General features: G+C 35.6%; 1 protein-coding gene across 2 annotated transcripts in view; it reads right to left on the bottom strand.

Moving 5' to 3' along the window:
• The window catches only part of RIMBP2 (RIMS binding protein 2), a 117,898-nt gene that overhangs the window by 44,782 nt on the left and 53,114 nt on the right, over nucleotides 1-20,002 (bottom strand). For both annotated transcript variants that reach the window (XM_030460645.1, XM_030460644.1), the window contains one exon: nucleotides 4,060-4,149. In XM_030460645.1, coding sequence (XP_030316505.1) covers nucleotides 4,060-4,149 — 90 coding nt within the window. The remainder of the gene's footprint in view (nucleotides 1-4,059; nucleotides 4,150-20,002) is intronic.

Genomic DNA, 20,002 nt, shown 5'->3' with positions numbered 1-20,002 from the left:
TTTCCTTTGTTAACAGCACAGAAGCACAAACAATGCTGGCAAGACTACTAAGGAAAGGCAAAGCAGTACAAAGTATTGGGATAAGGCAGAGGCTTTTATCTTGGTGCAGCTCATGTCTCCTTTTAACTTCAGTTCAGGAAGTGACCAGTACTTTTTTTTTATTTGATTTGATTACTGTAACTTCTTGGTGTTTTTAAAGAACAAATAGCATTAAGCAATCTCTGACATGGATATCTCCTGGATATCTTTCTAAAGTTTTGGAAACTGAGTCAGCATTTCTATTTGCCTTCTGGCTCCAGCTTGTTAACTTGCAAATTTTGCCATGGACCAAACAACCTAAATGGTTGCAGACAGCCCTTGTACTCCCCTTTGTAAGGGGCCCTTAAGAGTGCATTGGACTAGAAAAAAGAAAGAGGAAAATGGAACAAATCATGTTTTCCACACGAACTGATGCAATTATTGTCAACTGCAGAATTTTTTTTTCTGTTCATGGATTATTCTTTTCCTCATTCCTCATTTCTTCATAGCTACAGAAACAATGGATTTTCAGGATCTATTAACCTCCTGCATCCTTTGTATTGTATTTCATTGCTCAAATCAGACAATGTATATTGTTGAAGAATTATAAAGAAGAAAAAAGGAGCAAGGAGGTATCACCATCAAAGATGCAATTTTGTCACTGTGATTTTCAGCTAATCCACTGAGGATGAAGGAAGTAAAATATTTTGAAGAAGTGTCAAGAAAAGGTTATTTTCCTTAGGTTTCAGTTTTCCCCTGTCTCTAAAACAGTTGATACCAACTGTTTACCTTTGTGAAGAGTTTTCTAAAACTTACTGGTCATCATAGTCTGAATACTGGGGTCTAGTGAGAACAATACCTTTCTGTTGTGTGCATTTCGCTGCTGCCCGTGAAGGGGCTACCAGAACAAACGGAACCCATCAGGCTGCCAATATAAATTTGGAAAGAGATGAATCAGAGACAGATAGGACTGTCAGTACTTTACACATCTCAGGATCTTTTATCAAAACACATAACATAAATTAGTTAAAGCTTAGGAATACACAAATGGCTCTGATAGTTTGTTTATTTTCTTTTGGGGCAGATCACTTTCAAACAAAGTTCTGTGAATATTTCCATTCAGCAAACCTACTAAACCACCTTCCAAGAATTACTCTCATTACTTCCAGCAACTCTGACAACTTTTATTATTTCTACAGGGCATCCTTGCCAGACTTTTTTCTCTGAAGATTTTGTATCTCATAGAATGCTGTGACATACACTTCTTTATAACCCATAAGGCAGTATAAACTTGATGAGTCCATAATCTTATTTTCTTTGTTTGTTAGACAACATTTGTTTTTAAATGTGAATTTAATGCTCTTTGCAAGAAGGCTGTTCAGGAGCATATGGGATATACATAAACTTGAATTACAGAGCACATCAAAGCATCAGTGTTCCCAGTGGCAAAACAGTTGACCTAAATAGAATGGCATCATAAATGGTTCTAATTTAATGGCAGAAAAAGGGAACATTTTCATCTCTAATGTTTCTCTGTTCAATGCATCAACCAATCTATTTTCATCCCATACCTTCACACTTACTAAATATGACCTTATTTGAGTCAGTTACAAAGGCCAGAATGCTGCTGAAGTGTCTTCCACTTCTTAACACTTAAACAGAAGCTTCTCATTGAAAACCAGCATACCCAAAGAGAACCAAACATTCATTTAATTGATGAAAACTTTCATAAGCCTTATAACACAGCATCTGCCTTTATTCTAGACTTCAGCAACCTACCAATTTCTCATACAATATATTATCAGAAAACATACAGAAATTACTGTGGAAATAAATTCTGAATGTGTAATGTCTATGCCATTTTTACATAAAAACACTAGCCATTAAATATTCAGATGAGGAGGAAAAACAGTGACAGACCAGTGTCACAGCACTCCTGGGGACACAAAATTTTTTCATAAATATGTCATTCCAGGAATGCAACTTTTATTTCTGTAGTGCAGAGTACCATAACTAAACCATGTAAGTTATGCACAATTCTATATTTTGTGGATTTAAAGGTTGTTAACCTCATATCTACTCCCTTCTAGAGTCAAATTTCAGCAACGACACTGCAAAAATGAATAGTAATTTGTGCTACATATCAGAATGCATGCACACTTCTCCAAGTCCCACTTGCTTGGATAAAGTTGGCTTGTTTTCCAGTCCAGCTCTCAAGAGTGAAAAAGAACTTTTTTAGGTAAGTTTTCCCCTTGAGGGATAAGCCCTAACTCTGTTAGAATTCTGCTCCAAACTCCATATCTAAAATTGTGCAGTTTTATACTTTCTGAGTATTAAAATGCAATTAAACTGCACAATCCAAGTAATTCCCTTCAGGAAAGTTATTAAGACAGAAGACAAACACAAAGTTTGTTTACATTCAAGGTATATTGCAAAGGTTGCACACATTGTTAAATTGTTAAAAGTGAGAGGGCACACTTAAAGCAAGTCTTGGATACTACTGAGGCTGTGAAATTAAATTAGTGGCATAACCAAGCAGAATTGTTGCACTGTGCCTTTCACAATATTTAATATATTTGCAAAAAGAAACACCAATAAAATGAAAAACACTGATACTACAACAGTAGAAGGTGATTTTACTACTAGGTTAGGGGTTTATGTGTCAAAGATTGACATTTTACATTTATATTTTAAATAGCTTTTCATAGGTTTTTCAATGTACCTCAAGATCTTCACTATGGTAAGTGTTACCTATAATAAATCCTTATTACATCCATACACATAGTTCTTCATTTCTGATAATAAAACCTAATATTTTTAGCATCACCAGGGTACTGATCCCTCACTGCAATAACACTGCTTGCTCTTCCTGTGTCAGATAGAATATGAAACTGCCTAAGCAAGACTTTCTCTTTATGTATCTCATGAAGTAAAGAGTAATGTGTAAAAAAAAAACACAGGAGGAAAACATTAGAAAAGGAAGCAGTTTGAGGCAGATGGATGAATAAAATGAAGTGATGCTATGACACACATGGCTTCCTCCTATCATAAAGCATTATTACACTGTCTTTTTTTTAAAAGAAAAGAAAATAATTTCTCAACAACAGTAGATTTCAGGTCTGCTTCAGTCCCAGGTGCTAAACACAAAATGTAGAGAACATGCACAGCTATTGATGAATTTTAGAAATCTGCATTGTCTCAGGGACTTAATCAGACCTCCTTTGGTTTGGAAATGCAGCAGTGGGCTGTGACACACACACACAGATGTCACAGCATGGAGCTACCACTCTTCTGAAAGCTTTGAGGATGGACTTTCATGAGAGCCTATGTGAGTTACAGCTCTTCTGATATGAATAAGGTTGCTGAGCAACTCACTTAAGCCTTTAGAAATGCCAGATTGGAGTTTTATTTTTAGCTAAATGTAGCCTTGTAAAAGTGGCTGCTTGATGATGCTTCTTCCACTGAATGCTAATGTGGTGAGGTAAGGAACACCAACCAGCTCTGCTTCCATGCTAGTCACAACAGGCAGGATTTGCCACAGATATAGCCTCAGAAATACAGCCTTTGTCCCATGACAGGCACAAAGAAAAATGCTTAGTATTAAGGGACTTTTTATGTCAGGACCTGGTATATTTTACTGAGAAATTTAAAAGTACAAAGAAATAAGCAGAAGGGTATGAAAAATAGTTACAACATGTTAATTATTTCTATCAGTATTTTTCAGAAAAATAAGAGAATTTTACGATCAAGTCTTATCAAAATAACTGAAATCTTTTTACCAAAGCTTAATGTCTTTTACAATATAAAGAAAATATGCATTTAAAGTGTCTTAAATATGCATCTATTAGTGTCTTAAAATATAACCTGAAAATAACATTTCTGAATACAATAATTTTTTATGATTTATTTTTAATTAAACTATTATAAGTTCTCAATTAGAAGGAAGAAAATCAGAAAAAAATTACTATACAATCTACTTTTATCAGCAGGATAATTTTTCTGTAACTAATGAACATAGGAGATCTGTGCCCATGGTGTTACCTGGTCATATTGCAGTGCTTTTTGGGACACACTTGCATACTGATGGCTCAAGCGACTCTTTTCTTGCACAGCATCCTTCAGTTCATTTTCCTAAAACAGAAATAAGGAGTGTTAGAGACCATTTGTCTCCATTACAGTACATCCTATTAAGTGCTTAAGGAAGCAATTTTTTTTGCATTATTTGGTATTAACAAACTATTAAGAGTAATATCAGGCACAGTGCCAAAGGCTGAAGGTGCAGAAGCAGCAGATTAGCTTCCAGTTACAGTTGGCTCTATCATAAACCCACATGTTTTCCATAGATGAGCTGATTAAAGATGTGCAGGAAAAGAGAGATAACCTGACTTGACAGGCCTGATGCCTACAAAAAATAAGAATAACTAAAAAAAATCTCCCTGTGGTTGTAACAAAGAGCTCAAGGCTGGGTGCCTCACTGAAAGCTGGGAAGGAAAAGAAATTCAGCTCCCAGAAAAAGGGTGCTATCAAACTTAAGTCTTCAGGAGGCATTCTGAGGGCAAAAGCCAACAACTGGAATGTATACTCATGTAAACATTTATATACTCACATACTTCACTTTCCTTATAATGTATAACTGTAATATAGGCAGATACACATATTCTAATAGAAACATTTTTAGGATCTAGGTGGAGCACCTATGTACTACAGAGGGAGGCAAATGAGAAGTGCAGATGGAAGTCAGAAGGTAAATGCCTAAAGGTCAAGGCATTAACTGAAGCCCCAGGAACATTTTCTTATTTATTTAGACAGCATTATAAAGAGGAAAAAAAAAATAATAAATAAAACTCAAATATACAGTCAAAGGTGAAACTAGAGGAGGGGAAATGCTTTATTGGGTCACACAAATCAAACCTGATGCAGCTCAGAAAAAAACAACAGCACCCTTTGATATTTCTAACAATTTCTTTTTTGCACAAGTTCCCAAAGGTAGTTGTCTGAGATTAAATGTTAAATTCAATTCCTTATGAAAGCAGCAATCAGTCATGCTGGGCAATTTGAAACCTTTCCATCCTACTGTGTGCATTAAACATTATCTTCTGAAAACTTTGCTTATATTTGCCAAAAACTATACTAAGGTAAGCAAAACTGGACCCACTTTTGAGTGCTTTCAAATAATTTATGATTCTGCACTGTTAAGATGTCACTGTCAGCAGATTTCTCTACTAATTCTGCTGAAGTCTTCAGAGAAACTGTTCCAAGTATTCCTTTATCACAATTTTTTTTTAAATTCTCCATATGAAAAAAAATAAATTGCCAATTTTGGTTTTACCAATATAAGCCCTAAAGAAAGAATTTACAATATCTTATATGTTTTCCATGTTTCTTGAACCAACACCCTTGCTATTTTAAGTTAAAAAAGAATTGAAGGCATGCAGAGGAAAGGATGCTTTACTGTTTTCTTCCATGCACCAGTCAGAAAATTCAAATTTCTTATTGGCCCACAGTCTGTCTCTGAAAGCTGCTAGTTCATAGCTGCCCTTCTCAAAAATGCTGTCCTATCACCATCATGTATTCACTCATCTGACTGGGGCTAAAGTGGCACACAAAAAGTGGGGTTTCATTTGGTGGGAGTACACCACTTTGCATTGTCATTTTATTACGTTATGAGTTGTCTTCATTAGGATTTTATGGCTGTATCCTGAAGGAGCTTTGAAACTTCAAGCACATTTTAAGGGAGACAGATGTCTTCTGAAAAGTCTAGTTATGTTTCTTCTCACCCAGGAAGGACGTTTCCTCAAGAAGCTATAATGAATTAGAAGTATTATTCCCTTCTCTCTCCTTTATTTGGCAGCTAGCACTGAATGCATTAACAACAGGGCAACACTTCTCATTTCAGTTCTTACAACTGCCAATTCTAAACAGAACCTTCAAGTCAACAGAAAGAAGAGGTCAGCAAATACATAGGGCAGCCATCACAAATGACAGACTTGCTGGCACTGGGCTGGCTGTGTGCTTGCCTCCAGCTTGCTTGTGAATGCTGGGGATTCTCTACTCCAGCCTTTCCCACTCTCAGTTTAATAACTCAGCCAAATTCTAAAGGGCAGAGGTACCACTCTGTGATTGCTTGGAGAGAGAATTCACAATTCATTACAGAGCCTGACATGATTCAGATTTTTCAGTTCCTTGACAGTAAACCAGTACCCATACAAAAAACAAACCTGTAGAAAGCATTACCATGTGCTCTTCCCCCACCCTTTCTATTTTTTAACACAAATAGATTTTAACTTCTTTTTACAAATTTAATGAGGTTTTTTCCTTTCTTCACCCACTGCCCTCTCCCCTGTTATTCATTTATTCACTATTTGTAACAATTCTGACAATTTCATTGTGCCTAAAAAAGTAACATTTTACTAGAGTCAAATGAGGTCTGCCACTTAACCTATGCAAATCATTCCACTGCAGCTTAATAAAGTAGATTGAAGATTAAGAACTCATCAAGCCAGTTAGTCCAAGACACAGTATGAAGCATATGCTGACTGTATCAGATTAGTGTGCAGGTGAAAAAGAATCAGTACTTCAGACTTCCAAAAAAGCTTCTCTCCAGAGTCTTGACATTGGGTTTCAATTATTATTTTAACAGTCTATCACCCCTTTTCTAATAATCTTGCTACAGAATACCCATGTAAAAAAAAAAAAAAAAGGCTTGAGGCAATTTAATTACTAGTCTAATATGCATCCAAAAACTCTGCAGATACACGGATGTGGAAAATTAATGATAAAGAAAGAAGAGAAGCTGTATGTATAACTATTTCACCATCTCCCATAAAAAAGAATTAAAGTATTGTCACAAATTATTATTAATTAGTTACAGAACAAATCCAAGCTGCACAGAGCTTGGATTGCTCCTGCTTATACTTTTTTAACAAGTTATAATACCAGAAAAATAATCTATACATAGATGTATTATTTATGTGGTGGTCCTGCCAATCAAGCTGTATTCATGGCAGGACCACAAGTAGAATAATTTGCAAAAAGAATCTGAAATGTTTTTAGTGTGCCAGACAAAATTCCAAACAGCAAGGATACTTCCTGCTGAATGTAAGGAATGCTCCAGGCACTCTCATCTCAAGCATTTTGATTTAAGAAAACAACACTAAGGATGATCTTACAGAATCTGTGAAGTAAACTGAATCAGAAAATTGACAGCCCTCCCAAATGTACACAAACACAAGCAGTCCTGCTGTAAGACATTTTTTAAGGTGTGCCCAGAGCACTGCAGGAATTGAAAAGCTCACATATCAGTACAAAACTTACAAAACACGAGACGATTAATACAGAAACATCCATGAAAAATTAAAAGACATGAAAAATAAAATGCATTACCTTATATATAAGATGCATCGTTTTAAGTGCAGAAATGAAGGATAAATGTGTGTTCATAACAGAGCAAAAGTAGAAATCTCCTACGGATATTAGGACTGACTATAAAAATTCATGGTAGGAGGATGATTTCTGTAAATTTAATACAATCTGACACCACTGTCTGGGTAACAAGGTTCTACATTGCCTGGAGAAAGGCATCTGTTGCCCTATGTGCTAGTTTGCTCATCCATCAATTACTGCTGTTTAAAAAAATGTTATACACTATTCATTTATTTGTAGCTCTTTTTCTTTGAGACATTTTTTGCTGGTAACCTGGAATGACTGTGTTAGAACACTATGATTATAAGACCCTGTGATAGTTCTCTATTTTAATGATACATGAACAGAATTAATCCAACAGAGAAGTGAAAACCTGTAGTCTACAGGTACTTAAAAAGGAAAAATGAAGAAACTTCTGATCTTTTCTGATGTATTTTTTGCCCTGTAAATGACTCACTTCTGAGGTCAGGTTCATCACAACCATGATGAATATTTTTTTCTCCTTCTAAGAGCTAAACTTTAAAGGCAAGGCTGACTCATCCTGAATAGTCCGCAGCAGAACTATTTCAGAACCTCAAGATGGACAGGCTAAAAGAACTAGGCTGAGAGACAGCCTGTACAACTGCCATTAAAACCTTCCTGATTTTCTCTTTGTAATTAGCATGGCAAGGATGAAAGAAAACCACAGGCTGTCCCACATAATTCTAAGCACTATGCAATCCAGCACTGAGCAAAGGGGAACCAGAAGTGAGCAGAGCAAAGTGGCTTTCATAAGAGATGCTGCTGTTCCTGTGCCTGCTCTGACACCACTTTCATTACATCTGACAGCTTTGGATGCACACCAGAAAGATAAAACTGGAATCAAAGAAAGCTCTGAAAGATGCACAATGTTCCCTCCCTGTCCCATGAAGGATACACAGGTTTATTCAGCATTGGCTTCCACAGTTAACAACAACAGTTTGCACTTTTAATAAATTACATGTTATCAGCAGAAAGCTATTAAATACAATGAAAAATAATACAACTTAAGACTTAAAAATATGTTTAAAAGACTTGAAAAATATTGAAGTAAATGTTAGCAAGGAGTGCAAGAGATCAGGGCAGTTTATGATGTTAATATTTAAAAACTGAGGAATTTCCACAGAGAGTATAACAGCATACATAAGGTTTTTCTGTTACCACTTGAGATAAAAGAAGATCCACTCAGAAGTACTTGCATTTTAAATAAAACCACTTCACAACTTCCTTAATTTTAAACATAGGACCTTCTCCATGCAAATTATACTTTGTTCTAACAAAGGAAAATAAATGCAGCTTTACCCCTCTAATCAGTAGGCTGAAATTAGCATAATAAACACTATAAAAATAGCACTCCTTAAAAAGCACTACTAAATAAGGAACACAGTAACTGTAGCAGTTTATTGGACTTGGAAATCCCCAGTGTCTTGGCACTGCAGCAACCAGGACCAGATGTTATGGAGGAACCACAGAGAATTAATGCATGGCAGTATTTTTCACTTCAGTAAGACTCTTGAAATAACAAGCTTTGGGCTACCAAGTCATTCCATTCACACTCTTTTGTCTTGTTCTTTGGAATGGTAGCTTCTCATGTAACTGAGAAGCTCAGTTCCCCCAACTTGTCCACATGATCTTTTCTACCATCTCAAATCCATCACCTCTATAAAAATACTGATTTGCACAGCAAGGTGCTCTGCCACGTTTTGCAGGATCAGAGAGGAATAGGATGGATAAATGTCAGATGAACTTAAACTCCTGGAAGATTCCCTCATTTCAGAATGACCTGTAAGCATATATGATTTGCTGCTACTCAAACCATGTCCATTACAAAAATCTGTTTATCATGCTGTCCATCTTATTTTCTTCATCTATGGCACTCAGTACCAAAATAATTCTAACAGTGACAGCACAGCTGTTCCCACATTTAGCCACCCAGAGCACTTACACAATATGCTTCAGCTTTTGTTCAGGCTTCCCCCCGAAAATACTCCCCTCACCTCACATTAGCCAAATTAGTATTTCCATTAAAAAATAAGGACATTTGTGTTCTACCTTCCAAATTACACCCAGCTGCTGGGGCCATAAACATATCCAAGGAAACAGTAAAAATACATTTCTACAGCCTTTAGTAGAGAATTAATCTTCATATTACAGCACTGGTTTTCCTCAGACAGTATTAGAAAGTTAATCAACTTGATTTGTGGGCTGAAGCCAAGTCAACATTTATCCAGGGGTTGTTCTTTCAATTATTTTTACACTCACTTCCCTACACAATAAATTAATCCATGCATCTGAGAGAGATTCTAATTCTCATTTATCATGGCACAGCTCTAGTTCAACCAGGGAAAACTTATACCTAAGGGAAAGAAAAAAATAATCCTAAATTATCCATTGCTAAAAGAGAAAGGAGTGAACAAGGTCCCTGGTCTTGTATTAAAGCCCAAAGGAAACACAGTGTGGCTTAAACATTAACCCCATTTGACTGCTGGTCTCAAGCTGGCACAGTCTGAAGGGGATGCTCCCTACTGCCCCCTTAACAAATATTTTCTTTTTACCATCATACTACATATTATTTGCTTCACATCTCCAGTAAATTGTTCTTTTGCCTTGAGTCCAGTATATATGTCAAAAACCAAACTTATTTCTTTAAGTCAATCCAAATGCCACCAAATATTTAGAAATAATTGAAATGCATGGTGTGGTTTTAGCAGTTTCAAATGTGTTGATTTCCACTCACACTACGTGATAACTCACAGGGAACTTGGTATCCACATTTTCCACTTATTTTGGTTTTACCAGCAGCAGGAAAACCAAATTTGCTAAAAACATGAACAAAGTTGTTCTGATCACCACTGGGGCTTGATAGGAGCAAGGCTGCAATAGGAAGCAGCAATTCCATTATCTAAGGCATTAAGGTTTCCATTTGCTGATCAGCAGAACGTACACAGAAGACTGATGAGTGGCAATGTGAACTTGGAGAGATCTCAGCAGAATTCCTTGCACGATTTTCTAAAGACCAGGTATGTTAGTATTCTGCTAACACACCAGTTGCAGATGCTTTTATATAGGAATAGCAGATGGAGAGATCGTGTCAATTAAATTGTCAACTTCTTTGTGCTATTTCTTCTGAGAGAAATTTATTTTTCCTACTGAAATAGAGCAGTTCTTGTTTTATTTCACTGATAATTAAAATGTAATTAGTTAGAACAGCTTTCACAAATATTTCTCAAAGCTTTTCTCTTTGTCATGCACAAAGAGGAGAGAATAGCAAACAAGATCAACTGTTGCCATGGTAACATCAAGCCCCAGCAGGTGAAAAACTCAATCCTGTGGCACTGAAAAAGGATGAAGTGTACTGAACCCAAGCATAACAGCAACTAAAGCTCAACAAGCTAAATGTTTGCCATAGACTGGCATATTTTTAAGCAACACCTTTAGAGAATCAAATGCTGAAAACATTCGATGCTGTCACTGCTGGTGACAGTAATTATTTTATTGTATCAGAGTAATTTTATTAGGTAGAAATTTATATTGATATGTTGCATAATTTGAGAAATCTCTATGCAAAGCTTAATACAATTTCTAAAAATTGTATGTTACTTGAAAATGGAAGATAATTTTTATTTCAAGACATATATGAGAAAATAGATTAAATAATTTTAAAGATAAGGTGTCAGAAGCATCATTCAAAACCAGCTATTCATGCATCACAAGTTCTGCTTGCAGAACAGAAAATATTACAGCCTACCAGTAAGAATATAAAATCAATCAAGCTAAATTATATAAAATCAATATAAAATCAAGCTCAGATGGTTACATATGAACACTAAACAAATCTATGAGTTAACCAAACAGAAGTATTATGGGTCAGCTGCTTTCTGTGAGTCAATTTTTAAGAAAAGTAGTAAAAAATGGTATGCTAGTCCTTCTGTGGCCCAATCAAATCTTCCTAAACTAAGATTATCCACAAGAAAGTGCCCATCTCAAAAAAATCTTTATCCCCATTTGCAGTGATGAAGTTGCCTTCTCATCTGCAGTGCCTTCCAGCAAATGGACATCACCATGTGTTATTATTCTAGTAATCAAAGATGATTTCAAACCATTTGTAACACACTTTAAAAACCAGAAAAAAGGGAAGTTTGTGATTTCTGACATAATAGAACATAAAATATGAAAGGGCTACATAGTTTGTGCTATGTATTAAAAATAACACAGATAGAATTTTCTCCATCCATTCAGCAAAATATGACTTTAACAAACCTCTACACTTTACTTACCAAATGTCATACTATGCACTGTACATATTTGCAGGTGCAAAAACTTAGACACATGATTTTTCTAAAAATTTTCAGGAAAACTTATCACAAAACAATGAGTTTAAAATGCTTGCCTGTCAGAATTTGAAATCTGTTCATTACTCCCAGTCCTTGGACAAGCAATGTGTGAACTGGTGCCCTACAAGACAGAAAATTAGCTCTGTCCTGACTCTAACCAGTACACCTGTGCATTCGTCCTTTGAAGTCATAAAAAAAGAGAGAATACAAGCCTATCATCTAATTAAGGATGTTTTTTCTTATCCTTCTACTTAGTATCATCTAATGTCCCTAATATTGATGTTAGAAGAAAGTCAATGCCTAATACATTATGTTTTACTTTTAAAAGTGTAAGACAAAATAGAGGTTAGAATCAAGTCTAATGAAAAAATATTTTGGAGGCAAGAAATCCTCTGCATATGGAAAAAGCAAAGTAGTTTAACAGTTTTTAAACAGAGGCTTCCTGAAGAGATTTTGCAGCTTGGAGTTACAAAGATTATATTACTGGGTTATCTGACAGAGTGCAAATGAAGATGAAAGCAGTATCTCCATGAGAATAATACTTACATATATTTACACACAGACATTTTCAGGAATAGTTTGTACAGAAACTGGGAGAAACAGATGATACCTGCTTTTCACAAAGAAAAACTCAGTAATTAAGAAGAAAAATGTTCTTTCATTTTGGATTCTTGGTTGCAGACATCCCTGACAAACAGGCAGTCACCATCAATGAACACCTGGGATATGTGGTCTTGGATGGTTTGACTGGCACTGAACAGAAATATGAAAGCAGTCACAATAGTCACAGAAATCTTCCTGTGTATCACACCCTAAGGATACACACAGAACCTTAAGCTTTTAAATAACTTCTTATTTCACTGTCATAAATCTGGTCTCCATCCCTATAGTCTCTCAGAACAATTTTCTAGGTGTTCTTTTGAGAGCAGAACATAGGCAAAATACTTTAACCATAATATATCATAAGAAACAACACAAAATCTAAACGTTATTCTTGCCGTACTACTGTCCCATATCTGCTCTTCCCTAAATTTAATTAATGGAAAGGTATTTATATACAAATAGCTTTCATATAAAATCAAAAGTAAAGTAAATCACCAGGGCCTCAATTCAGGCAGGCTGAGCAATGGAATATTAAAGCAATTTATCCGAAACCCCAAGCATTTTACCCTTCATTAAACCCTGACAAAAATCCAGAATTTTGACTGCATTCAACAGGGTAGAAAATCATCAGGCAGAAGTCTGCATTAGAGTAATAATTAGAATTATTTCATTGGTATTATTAAGTCTTAGCAAAAGTATTATCTGGCATCCCACTTAACCTTAAATTTGCTTCAAGATGACCAATTAGGTGTATATTGGTCTTAATATACCTCAGTCTTAATACCCTCAGTCTTAAACCATTATTTCATTACTTAGAGTAACATGTGGTAGCTACGAAATGCATTTCACCCCCACTTACTCAGAAAGCAGTCCTGTGTCTATGCAATTGCATCCATCTTCCCTCCTTAATGACACAGGCAAACAGAAAGAGCCAGAGTTTCTTTCTGCTCATTCAAGCTGTGCTGCATCATACTGCTGAATTAAAATTAATCTTCCTTACTATCTGAAGCTGACCTTTTAGCCACTGCCTGGAAAGAGAACATCACTCCCCTGGGGGCTGTTCAAGGGGAGGGCCTTCTTGTGCCTGACACCTCTCAGCCACCAGATGAGATGAGGCAAAAGCACATTAAAATGGGTAATTTAGTAATGTATGATTAATATTATTTATAAAAGGCAGGCTGGCAACCCATGCTCAGCTTCTTGCTTCCTTAAGTACCTGAGGCAGGGAAGCTTTTTGTGATCAGTAAAATCAGTAAATATTTACATTTTGGCTGAACAGAAAAGACTCTAAGCTTTCACTTAGTTTCTGTATCCAGTTTGATATCACTGTTACCACTGAACTGGGTCCCATTCTGGGACTTAAGGTGTTTGAAGCCATTAAAATAACTGAAATTTATTCATAGTTGTTTCCAAGATAAACCTTGACACATTGGGGAAGCACAGAATTTATGTTTTTGCTACTTGCTCACTTATTAAATGAGATATGTAAAGCAGTTAAAGAGACCACAAAATGATTTTATCTTCTGCCACTCAAACAATTTGAGCAGTGGAAATTGTCTTTGCCCATAAAATCTTTTTAATATAAGCATGCATTACTCATGTCCTGAACACAACTTCTGAGATCTCTTTCTTGCTCTCATTTTGTATAACATTCATGTTATCTTATGTCCCCCTTAAAAACATATAAAATCTCTGTTGTTGTGATTTGTACATCTGATGATATTTACATTTACATTTAAACTGCACGTAATCTGAAAACAGTTCATAAGTCTCAAGCACATTAGGGCAACTATCCATGAAGAGTCTAATCAGAGACAAAACCTAGAAAAGAAAATCTCTGAGAATGGTGAGAAAATGTGAAGGATTATTACTACTACTGGAATATAATACTCCACTTTACAAAATAAGTGTTGAAATTTTCTCATGTTTAATTCAAGATCAAAAAAAAGAAAATAACTGCAGTGCTAGTAATCTTTAGCTTTAGGGCTTGCTGTAATTATTTTTTTTTGTTGTTGTTCATAAAGCCAATTTTTGTGGGAGCTGCAAACTTAAAGCTTTGTGGAAGTTCCTACAAAAGGCTGGGGCTTTGAGGATAGGAAAAATAAAATAAGATAAACACTGAAAACCACAAAACACTGATCACAGTGTGCTTCTCATCAGAACAGTATAAAAACCCTGATGCTATACTTCCATATTTAAAAACTTCTAAATTAATTATAACTCTCATCTCCCAGTAACTTTCAAAATACTTCCAGCTAGTACATGCTAACAAATACAGTTCAAATCCTGCCTCCTGGGCTTCCTTTTTTGACAGAAATTAGGACTCTTTTAATGGTAACATTGGCTATACCTGCATCTGAATGGCTCTTCATCTAAACTATACCTGCACTCAGCTGTTATTCAGGTAACATTCTGCTTTGGTCCAGAAACTTCAAAAATGACAAAGATTTTTCAGGAGACTGATTGACCAACTGATCAAACAAGGTTTAATTGAGAGTAATATTTTTTAAACTATATTTAAATATAAATAACTGATGAAGTGCCTGTCTCTGATCTGGTCTGTGTCAATAAAGAACAATTCTCCATGCAAACCAAGGTCTTGGAGAAAATTTTAAAACTGCACCAAAATTCCCAGCACTCTAGACACTTGAGACCAGATACTGCCAACTCTATTTCTATCTGTTAGAATTTCATTAATATACTTTTTTATTCATATTGGTAGCTTGCTATTATTGCTTTTTTTCCCCAGTGTGTTTATTTGTAACAAGCAATCCAGAGAGATCTTCAGACCTCAAGAAAAAATAGGAGCTCAAATAAACCCCAAATAAATTAGTCTTTGTTAAATATGAACAGATAATACATTTAAGTGATGCTTCTGAATTGCAAAGTGCACAATTTCAAAACAGAAGGTAAATCAAAGAAGAGGTTCAATTTATCTCCCATTTATTTATTATCTTCAATTTATCTCCTCATTTCAAAATGAGGCAGTGTTGTAGGCATGTGAAGAACTGAAAAAGGCAATGAGAATGTTTATGTTCATATGATGCTTACCATGAAACCTGAGAAATAAAAAAAAAAGTAGATCACAAGATAACAGGGAATAATCAAAAGAATATAGCTTAGTGCATTTCTGAACATAGCACTTGAAAAGTATCAATAATATTAGCTGAAAATCAACTCTGGTTCTATGCTTCCAGGAGACACTGCATGGTGTTTCATCTGTCACTTTAACAAATAAGGAAAGGCAGCCAGGTCCCCTCTGCATTTTTAAAGTAGTCTGTGATAATAGTTATGCATTCATTTTAAATGAAGTATTGTAAGGACATTAAGGCAACTGGTGCCAAGCTTTTTCTCTTCTTGAGATCTCAATGAAATCTCATCATACTGACAGCAGGGTAAATGAAGCTGAGCATCACTGAATGCTCTGGTACAGCTATCAACAAAGTGAAGAATGAAAATGAAAATTAAAGAGAGCCTCAGATGGCTGCACATTTATGAAGTTTTCTGAAACACAGATTTCATATCACTGATTATTTTTTCCAACTACCTGCTGAAGAATGACACCTGCCTGCAGAAAAAGTGTTTACCAGACATCAGAGAGACACCAGAAATCAGATGCCTTGACAGATCCCCCTGCTCCAGTGACAATTAATGTCTGTCACTCTAACAGGAATAATAGCATATAAAAGACTAATATTTCTCCTAAATTTCCTAATGCAGAATATATTCCTCTAGAAGTCCTATTTAAAGTATTTCCATTGCCTGTAGCACTAAACTAATTTTTATTTTCACAAAAACATTTTGACAGGAAAGTACATCTGTGAGAACCATTTCTTAGGAGTTCATTGCAAATGATATTTAAGTTTGGGAAGAGGCTGCCTTTTGGTGAACTATCATTACAGCATTAATGTGCATTTCAAATTGAGGAACTGTGATTGTGGAAAATCTGATATAAATAGGTGAAAATCATGAGCTTACTCCCATGATTTATGAAGGAGATGCAGTGGCTAAATATGCTGCTTTTGATCAAATGTTTTACATTTCATCATATATACATTTAGTTTTGATTCAACTCTCCAACTCTTCATAGGTAAACTTCTGATTTCAGCTCAAGAATTGATGAGCTTAAACTACTATAAATACAAGCAAACTGGAAGGTAGAGTTTCATTTATTCAGTATCTGTGCATGTAAGAAAACTTAATAGCATTTTCAGTTGCTGCAAAGTTCTTCTACAATGTTGAAGTAATTTGTTATCTATATACAAAATAAAGAACCCATAAGAGAAGACAATACCAGCATGCAAAACTAAAATATCCACTGGTTTACTCCTCTGCATAATCTTCACTTTTTTTCAGGTTATTTCATACTGTAGTCATAGTGTGGTGGCCATGGTGTGGTAAGGGTAAATACTGTTTACACTCTGAACAGAACACTTTTTAATGTTTTGACAGTCCCTTCCCCCAGACAAGGGATTTATGGGGTGTGCATGCCTGCACAGACACCTCAGCAAAGGAACACTATGGGTCCTTGAAGGACCCAACATACCCATTAGAAAAGTAACACTGGAAAGAGGAGGTGGCAAAGCAAGAGTAATTGCAAGTGGTAAACAAAGAAGAACAAAAAGCCATCTACCTGCCATCTTAAAGCATACAAGAGAAATTGCAATTAAGGAATTTTGTGAAAAACTAACAATTATGTTGGAAAATACATCGTAGGCAAAATTCAGGCACATGTCTCTACCTGCAATGTGAAACCCATACACTTTTTCTCTCCCTCCATTAAACACTCCATGAGACCTGCAAGAGTGCAGAATGTGAATACAGAACCTAGCATTTATTTTATCACTTACCTCCACAGCAGTGACAGTGTTTAGACTTTCTCCTAAATTTGCACATCCCTTCTCATTAGCAATCCTTTCCCTCCATTAGTGGTTTACTGTTGTTCTAGTTTGTAAGCTTCCAGCAAATTAACACTACATTGAATTCCACAGAAAAAAAGATGCTACAGGCTTTCTCCTCCATGCCTGATTTCATCACATTTTCTTCTCCTTCAATTACACTACATTTATGATGGAAATTATTTTTATTTCTGATTATTATGCTTATTATAGTTCAGATGATTATTCTTCCTGTCATTGGCTTATTCTCAGAAAAGATTTATCTGGAACAACTTGTGAAGGCCAAAAGTGATATTTACTCAAAAGCTTTATTTCTTTTCCCTTCTACTTCCCCTTTACAGCACTACACCCAGCATGTGGCAGAAGACATGAAGTCCTCACATACTTCCTTCTTTCATAAATAATACTAGCAAATGGTGGAGACCATTCAGAAGAACTAGCAATAAATCAGCATCACTCATTTGAATCAGATGTAGAGCAAATTCTAATGGTTTTGGACAAGCAATCTACCAATGGCCAAGCCTACACATAAAGACATTCCTTTACTGTTTTAAAGTTCTCTGAAATTATTTTTAAGAGAAGAAAATTATTTATTGTCAGTCTCTCATGAATATAACCTGCCTTTTAAAATTTCTCCATATAAAATTATTAGTTTTTAAACCCCTATGCTTCAAACTGTTTGAAGTATGATAGGAGATTATCTGCTTAATCCATTTCTTTCACTCGAGCATTTCAGATTTCATGCAGTTATGCAAAGTTTAGTTCTGATTAAGAGACCTGAAAAGCTCTTCATTAATGAGAAAATGAGTAAGAAGAAAAAATATAAAGCTCTGGAGTGTTTTGGCTTGGTTTTTTTTTTCTTAGAAAAAAAAAAAGTTTAGTGAACTATAAGGAAGAAATTTTGAGTTTAAACTCTTACTGACACTAACTAGCTCAGGAATCTATGTTACCTTTCTCCTTTCATTTTCTGCTGTAAAGGCAGCAGCTAAGGGAAGCTTGTTAATTCCATTTCTTCAGATTTATAATTCTGTTCCAGTCCTTGTCAAAATGTAAACTGTTACTTGATTAGGAGCTTGATCAAATGCAAACTACTGCAGCCTTCAAACACTCAGATGATGCTTTATTTACCCAGAAGAAATAGAACTCAGGCCAGCATGTTTTGTATTTGGTTTTTGTGCCCAATTTGGAGATTCAAACCTGTATCTCTTCTTTATTGTCTTCAACATAATTTAGCATGATTCAGTCTTGGTGCTGCCAAGACTATATCACCTTAAATGGGCTTTAACTACATAATTAACCAAATGACTCAACATCACTTTGTTCTTTTTTTGAGAATGACTGAGTTTAAGCTGTCTCCTCAGCTCAGTCTCTAAACTCAACCATTGCTAGCTGAACCACACAAAGAAAATGAAAAACACTTTTCTCTGAGGGTAACATTCCTCTGCAGAGAAAGGGTGGTTACTGAATGTTACTGCAATCTACCTCTCTGTGACAGAAAACCTGAAAATCCTTGTCCTGTTCCCCTGACAAGTTTGACAGTAATCCAAATATTGAACCTCTTTCCTCTGCCAGATTGTCAAATGGCCTTATGTGCAAAACGTGTGTTAAAAATTGCCCAGATGCCCAAATGTGTCTAATCCTGCTATAATGTGGTAAAGTTACTAAATTTGGGAAGTAAATGAAATGCACATTAAAAAAAAACAAAACAAAAAACGAAAACCAATCTCCTCTAGGCAAGTCTTGGTTTTCAACACCAGTTCAGACTTCTGTGAACACAAACATTAAACCTTTGGAAAAAATGAAGCTGTATAATTTCATTGTTGCAGTTTGCTGTTCTCATTGCTGCTTGCTTTGTGTGACAATACAATCAAAATAACAACATTCAGTGCCTGGATATCATCCAATCATAGCTACAATGTATTTCTCCAATAAAGATGTACTAGGGACTCTCTTGGGTAATAATAGTTTTTGTAGAGGATTCTGACTTCCCCAGTTGTGGTTTTATTAGAATTCTGAACAAAAACCTTGACATTTTGAATGTGAGCAAAGGAAATGTTCTTTTTTTAAGTACAGTCTACCTGACACTGCTATCCTAGAGCAACACCTTACCAACTTGAGTCTTGAGAGCACTGAGTCTTTGATTTCAGGAATTTCAGGGGATCAAAATCTTAGTTCCTTAAATCTGAAAGATTAGAGCAAAAAAATCCAAACAAAGAGTAGCCCTACAACACAAATTTCAAGAGCACTGCCAAATCCCCAGCCAGCTAATTAGTATTCCTGAGTTTAAGCAAGTATCAGCAATGGTCCACATGGATTTATTGCATATGAGTTTTTCCTTCACCTGCCTTAATGCAGAATAAAAGATTTAATGACAGACACATCCCATGATGGAATTATGGTTTTACACTTTATAGGACTGGGCACCAATCCCACTGGAGGAGTGCGGGGGGGAGGGGAGGGAAAACCAAAACCAAATAGTGCAGGGACAAAATTTCCAACGAATTTTCAAAAGTATTAGAAAAGAATCAAGGTGGAATCCAAATGAAACTGCACAGAGCAGTTTGTGAACTGAAACAACAGACAAACAAAAGGGCAAAAGAAGGGGGGTCCCACCAGCCAGTGATAAACAGAAACCACTGTGAAAAGCATGACAAACTTCCTAAGTATTTTGTCACCTTCAACTACTGCCTGGTTAAGGGAAGGCAAAGA

The sequence above is a fragment of the Calypte anna genome, chromosome 15, assembly GCF_003957555.1.
Source record: "Calypte anna isolate BGI_N300 chromosome 15, bCalAnn1_v1.p, whole genome shotgun sequence".
Classification (NCBI taxonomy): domain Eukaryota; kingdom Metazoa; phylum Chordata; class Aves; order Apodiformes; family Trochilidae; genus Calypte; species Calypte anna.
Note: the sequence above shows the minus strand (reverse complement) of the source record. Positions and strands in the feature narration are given on the sequence as shown.